Consider the following 5,838-nt stretch of genomic DNA (forward strand, 5'->3'; position numbering starts at 1 on the left):
GGCCGCGCGCCGCCGCCGCGTCAGCATCACCACGAGCCAGCAGCCGTGCAGGATCACCAGGAAGTTCATCCGCTGCCCGATCACGTTCACCATCATCAGGAAGCAGATCTGGGGGTGCAGGGGGTGCACAGCTCAGCAATGGGATGCTGTGAGTGCTGGGACCCCCCCCTCCACACAAGGGGTGCTCGCACCTCCAAGCCAAACTTGTAGTAGAAGTAGTTGATGAAGTATTTGGCGCAGCTGACGAGGCCGAGGTCGAGGTGCTCGCGGGAGATGTCCTCAAACACGGTCTCGGTGACAGGGGCCACCAGCTGGTGCTTCTTGCGGTGGTACTGCTGGCGCCGGTACACCACGGCCTCGAACACCAGCAGCAGCAGCACCTGCAGGTGGTTCTGGGGGAACAGGGCACGCTCAGGACCACGGGGTGACACCAACAATCCCCCCACAGGGTGGTCCTCAAACAGCACTTTCCCAGGTTCTCAGAAGAGACCTCCGGACCACGGTGTGACGCCAAGAATCCCCTCCAGGGGGTAGTCCCCATAAAGAGCATCTCCCCAGGTTCTCAGAAGAGATGCCCAGGACCATGGTGTGAAGCCAAGAACCCCCTCCAGGTGGTCCCCAGAGTGTCCCCGTGCCCACCTTGACGTATCCCCAGTTGGGGAAGCCCTTGCGGATGCCGAACCAGTTGGCCGGGTCCACGGGGCCACGGTACAGCGTGGAGTTGCCCAGCTCCTCTGGGGTCAGGTTGGTGCCGTTGGGGAGGGGCTGCAGAGGGGAGCACCAGGGGGTGGGCAGTGCCCCTCAGCCCCCCCAGCAGCCAGGGAGCCCCCCAAGACCCGGCCCTGCTGGGCACACCTGGGTGCAGTTGCTGAAGTACTCGTGGGGGTCCACGACCTCGAGCTGGTAGAGCATCTTGCAGACGATGATGATGCAGGTCCAGACGGTGGAGAGGCACGAGGCCATGTGGCGGAAGCGGCAGTAGGGCATGGCCAAGGTCCACAGCAGCACCAGCAAGAAGTTCATCACCGAGACCTGGGGCAGGGGCCGTGTCAGCACCTTGGGGAGCGCCGGCTGAGCCCCCCAACCCTGCACCCCCAGGGGTACCTCCTCCAGGGCCACCCAGACAGTGTAGACAGCCACCAACTTGAGGACGTGGAGCTCCAGCAGGCGCCTCACGAAGACCTCACTCCGTGTCAGCTTGTCCGAGAAGGTGCGGCCCAGCACCACCAGGCGCTCCAGCACCAGCCCCCATTTGTTGGATGCTGTGGGACATGGACCCTCATGGACACCCCCATTGGCTCTGAGGCCACCCCAACCCATCCCCTGTGTCCTCCCCAATCCATTCCCACAGCCCCCCACCCCTGGAGAACAACCCAACCCATCCCTGCAACCTCCAGACTCTTCCTGGCTCAGAGGGCATCCCCATCCATCCCTGCATCCCCCCAGGCTTGGAGGAGACCCCAATAAATCCCTACACTACGCTGGTCCCATCCTGGCTTTCAGAACACCCCAGTCAACCCCCATGCCCTCCCAGCCCATTCCTGGCTCAGAGGACATCCCAGTCCTCCCAGATTAGAAGAACACCCCAATCCATACCCTGAAAGTCTCTTCCAGGCTTGGAGGATGCCCCAGTCCATCTCCATACCCTCCCACACTTGGATATCAACCCAAATCCATCTCACCACCCAGGTATCAACCCAAATCCACCTCCCTACCCAGGTATCAACCCAAATCCATCCCCCTGCCCTCCCAGGTCCCTCCTGGCTAGCAGGACACCTCTCCCAGCCCATGCCCCATATCCCTGCCCCATACCCAGGGACGTGGTGTCCGAGTCTCGGGACTGGGCAGTCTCAGAAGCGGCCGCATCCCGCAGCAGGCGGCTCCCATGCAGCTCCTCAGACCTGTGGGGAGGGGGTCAGAGCAGGGACAGGGGGCTGGGGGTGCAGGGGGGTCACCCAGCAGCGGGTCCTACCTGGGGATGTGGTCGGAGGTCAGAGATGGGGGCCGGATGTGCTGCAGGTCAGTGATGCGCATGAAGGGCTCATGGAAGTAGTGGAGCTGGAGGATGCAGGCCAGCAGGAAGAAACCCATCATGAGGATGCTGGAGAAGAGCTCGGAGACGCTGAACTGCTGCAGGCCCATGTCGCTCAGCCTGGGTGGGGACAGGAGGGTCAGCACAGGGTCCCATCCATCCCACCCCAACCAGGCACTGAGCCCCCACACCAGGGATCAACCCCAACCGGCTCCATGCGCCTTGGTTTCCCCAGCCCTTGGCCATGCCCTGGTGCCAGCAGGGACCCCACAGCGGGTAGGGGACACTCACTGGTCATCATTGAGGCTCGTCATGTTCCTCCAGTACATGGGGAAGTCCTCAAACTGGTAGGTGTAGGTGGCGATGAGCACCAGCATGGTGTAGGCCACCACCAGCCACCAAAAGCCCTTGAGCACCTTGCGCCACAGGCTGTAGTACACCTGCGGGGACAGGGACATCAGCAGGGCCACCCCGGGGATGGCACAGGTCCCCAGGGGTGCCCAGCCCCTCCACCTGGAACAGCATGAGGCAGAGGAGCAGGAGGAGCATGTAGACGATCTTGTAGAGGACGAGGCGGCCGGCGAAGGTCACCACGATGAACTTGGTGGCGCAGACACAGATCCAGAACTTGGCGAAGAAATCCCTCAGCACCTCGCCCAGCCTCTGCAGCACGTCCCGCGTCTGGCTGATTTCTGTGGGGCACGGAGGGGCTGCAGGAGCTGGGCAGGGGCACAGGTCCCCCCCACAGGCACAGTGACACCTGGAGCCCTCACCTGTATCCGTGACAGACACCTCCAGGAGCGGCATGGCCGGCGCCCTCCTCGTTAGCACCTTCTCGCTAACGAAGCCGCGCAGCAGCATCCAGAAGGTGAGGGTGAGCAGGAGCTGTGGGGACAGGGGGTGAGCGGGGTGCTGGCAGCACAGGGGTGGCACAGTGCCACGGTGCCACACTCACCTTGGCCCCCAGGGCCATGCAGGGGTACGGCGGGTGCACCAGCCCCAGCTGCTGCAGCTGCACGAAGCTGATGCGGGTGGGCAGCTCGGGGGCCACGTCCATGGCCCAGACGTACTGCAGGCTGCACAGGGCGATGGCGTAGAGCACCAGGAAGGGCGAGCACAGCATGGCAAAGTGCCGGCGGCTCCGCACCGTCCAGATCAGGCACGCCCACAGCAGCAGCACGAAGGTCAGCCAGCTGTGGTACGTGATGCTCCACACCTGCGGGCAGGGAGGGTGAGGGCTGGGCCCACCAGGTGCCCCTGGATGGTTGTGTCCCCTGCCCATGGTTGTGTCCCCTCCCCAGGGCCATGTCCCCTGCCCATGGTTGTGTCCCCTGCCAGCTCTTTACCATCATGGCAATGAGGGCAGCCAAGGAGCTCTGCTTCATGAGGAGGTGGCCCACGGTGTGCAGGGGCAGCCACGCCGTCGGATGCCTCCTGCCTGGCATGGGGAGAGGGAGTGTGAGGGACCCCAGGGATCCAGGCAGGGTTTGGGGAGGGGGAGCATGAGGGACCCCCGGGAATCCAAGCAGGGTTTGGGGAGGAGGGGCACAAGGCACCCCGGGAATCCAGGCAGGGTTTGGGGAAGGAGAGTACAAAGCACCCCCAGGATCCAGGCAGGGTTTGGTGAAGGGGAGCATCAGGGACCCCAGGGATCCAGGCAGGGTTTGGGGAGGGGGAGCACAAGGCAGCCCCAGAGATCCAGGCAGGGTTTGGGGAGGGGCTGGGGTCAGGCTTACGTGCGTTCAAGACGTGGACAGTGCAGTTCTCGGTGCTGGCACTCGGTTTCCCGGTGTTGGGACACAGCATGGGCTGAGAGCAGAGAGGGCTCAGAGCCCACCCTGGCACCCCCATCCCACACCCATTCCCTGCACAGCCCCTCCAAACCCACCTTGGCGTCCTCGGCCACGTGGGCAGTGTCCTGGGGCCAGCTCTGCAGCTCCACCAGGTCCCTCGGCCACGGCCGTGCCCGTGCCGTGGTTCTCTGCAAGGGGCAGGAGCCAGCTCAGGGCACCGCTGCCACCACTGGGGAGCAGGACATGCCCCAGCCCCCTGCCCAGGCACCCCACTGCCCCCCACCTCCCCTCGCAGCAGGGCCGGGGCAGTCACAGCCAGGCACATTGCCACCATTGTCACCGCTGTCACCGCCGGGGTGTGCCTCAGTCCTGCAGCCCCTCACCTTGACCTCCCGCCGGCGCAGCTTCACCAGGGTGGCCAAGGTGTAGTAGAGCAGGAGCAGGATGCCAGGGTTGGCAAAGACAGGCCAGGGGTGGCTGTCGTTGAGGTCCAGGGTGTTGGGCTGCGAGCAGTTGTAGTACAGGATGATGTCCTTGAAGCCAAACACCCTGCAGGGACAGAGGAGCTGCCAGCAACCCCCAGCCAGGACCACCAGGACCAGGAGCCAGGCTGCCATCCCTGGGCTGGCACCAGGAGCCAGGCAGCCATCCCTGGGCTGGCACCAGGAGCCAGGCTGCCATCCCTGGGCTGGCACCAGGAGCCAGGCTGCCATCCCTGGGCTGGCACCAGGAGCCAGGCTGCCATCCCTGGGCTGGCACCAGGAGCCAGGCAGCCATCCCTGGGCTGGCACCAGGAGCCAGGCTGCCATCCCTGGGCTGGCACCAGAGGGATGCTCTGGCTGCCCTCCCCAGGGCGGCTCACCCTGGGGCACAGCTCCCTCCTGGGACTCACCGTGCCCAGATGGAGGGCGGTGGGAACACCCCCTGGACGAAGGGGGTCTGGTAGGCATAGAGGCACAGCAGGTGGCAGGCGCTGTAGATGCCAACGAGGACGCAGAGGACGTTGAAGGCCTGGTGGCTGGAGGGGAGGTGACAGGCCCACCACGTGCACAGCCCCATGAAGAGCAGGAAGTAGACGCTGGAGGAGGCGGAGGGCAGGGTGATCCCTGGGGAGCAGCGCCCCACGGGCGGTCAGTGCACAGCCCGGCAGCCCCCTGGGCTGAGCAGCATCCCACTGAGAGCACCCCTCTGAGAGCACCCCACTGGAGCCCCCATCCCACTGAGAGCACCCCACTGGACCCAGCATTCCTCCTCAGAGCAAGCATCCCTTCCCCTTGGACAGTTTTCCACCTTGAACCAAGCATCTCCTTCCTCTTGGTCCAAGCTTTTCCCCTTTGGACTCTAAATCTCGCATCACTCCTGCTTGGAATGAGCATCCCCTCCCTCCCCAGACCAGGCATCTCTCCCTCCACAGGTCAAGCATTTGACCCTCAGAGTGAGCAGCTCTCCCCTGGACTGAGATTTCTCCCTGGGATTGAACATTCTCTGCCCTTACACCAAGCATCCCTTCTCCTTGCACTGTTTTCCCCTCTGGAGCAAGCATCTGAGCTTGGATGGAAAAGCCTCCCCTGATGCACCAAGCATGCTTTCCCTTGGACTGAGCATCACAACCACCCTGGACTGAGCGTCCTCACTTGGCAGCAAGCACCCTCCCCAGCAGCTCAGCCACCCCCATGTGCCCCCCAGGCCGTGCCCACCTGGGGATGCCACGGCACAGAGAGAGAAACAGCAAGAGTTTCTCACAGAGGCTTGTGAGAATTTTTAAGGAGTTGTAAAGATGTGATAACTTGTTAACTACAAACAACCTGCAAGGAGTGTTTTTCTACTTCGTTTTTCTGTTCTTCTCAAGAACAGTGTGTGAGAGGGATGTTTTTGTTAATTAACCCATCAAACAGAACCCATCGTGTCGCTCCATAAAAACCGCGCGGTTCTCTGGAATAAAGCCTTCTTCACAGCGCTGCCTCCTGCCTGTTCCCGTGTCACTCCCAGCACCGGAGTGACCCACACGCACCT

General features: G+C 63.3%; 1 protein-coding gene across 1 annotated transcript in view; it reads right to left on the reverse strand.

Annotated features, from left to right (window-relative positions):
* Window positions 1-5,838, reverse strand: part of PIEZO1 (piezo type mechanosensitive ion channel component 1) — a 23,066-nt gene that overhangs the window by 10,366 nt on the left and 6,862 nt on the right. Inside the window, exons 5-21 of the mRNA XM_031060123.1 lie at window positions 5,724-5,836; window positions 4,718-4,931; window positions 4,209-4,374; window positions 3,921-4,013; window positions 3,769-3,841; window positions 3,379-3,470; window positions 2,988-3,248; window positions 2,806-2,917; window positions 2,546-2,724; window positions 2,324-2,472; window positions 1,973-2,152; window positions 1,813-1,901; window positions 1,105-1,262; window positions 856-1,032; window positions 640-765; window positions 192-392; window positions 1-108 (exon numbers count right to left, since the gene is read on the reverse strand). The exon at window positions 1-108 is cut by the window's left edge and continues 85 nt beyond it. Coding sequence (XP_030915983.1) covers window positions 1-108; window positions 192-392; window positions 640-765; window positions 856-1,032; window positions 1,105-1,262; window positions 1,813-1,901; window positions 1,973-2,152; window positions 2,324-2,472; window positions 2,546-2,724; window positions 2,806-2,917; window positions 2,988-3,248; window positions 3,379-3,470; window positions 3,769-3,841; window positions 3,921-4,013; window positions 4,209-4,374; window positions 4,718-4,931; window positions 5,724-5,836 — 2,491 coding nt within the window. The remainder of the gene's footprint in view (window positions 109-191; window positions 393-639; window positions 766-855; window positions 1,033-1,104; window positions 1,263-1,812; window positions 1,902-1,972; window positions 2,153-2,323; window positions 2,473-2,545; window positions 2,725-2,805; window positions 2,918-2,987; window positions 3,249-3,378; window positions 3,471-3,768; window positions 3,842-3,920; window positions 4,014-4,208; window positions 4,375-4,717; window positions 4,932-5,723; window positions 5,837-5,838) is intronic.

Source organism: Geospiza fortis, unplaced genomic scaffold (genome assembly GCF_000277835.1).
Source record: "Geospiza fortis unplaced genomic scaffold, GeoFor_1.0 scaffold102, whole genome shotgun sequence".
NCBI classification, from domain to species: Eukaryota; Metazoa; Chordata; class Aves; order Passeriformes; family Thraupidae; genus Geospiza; species Geospiza fortis.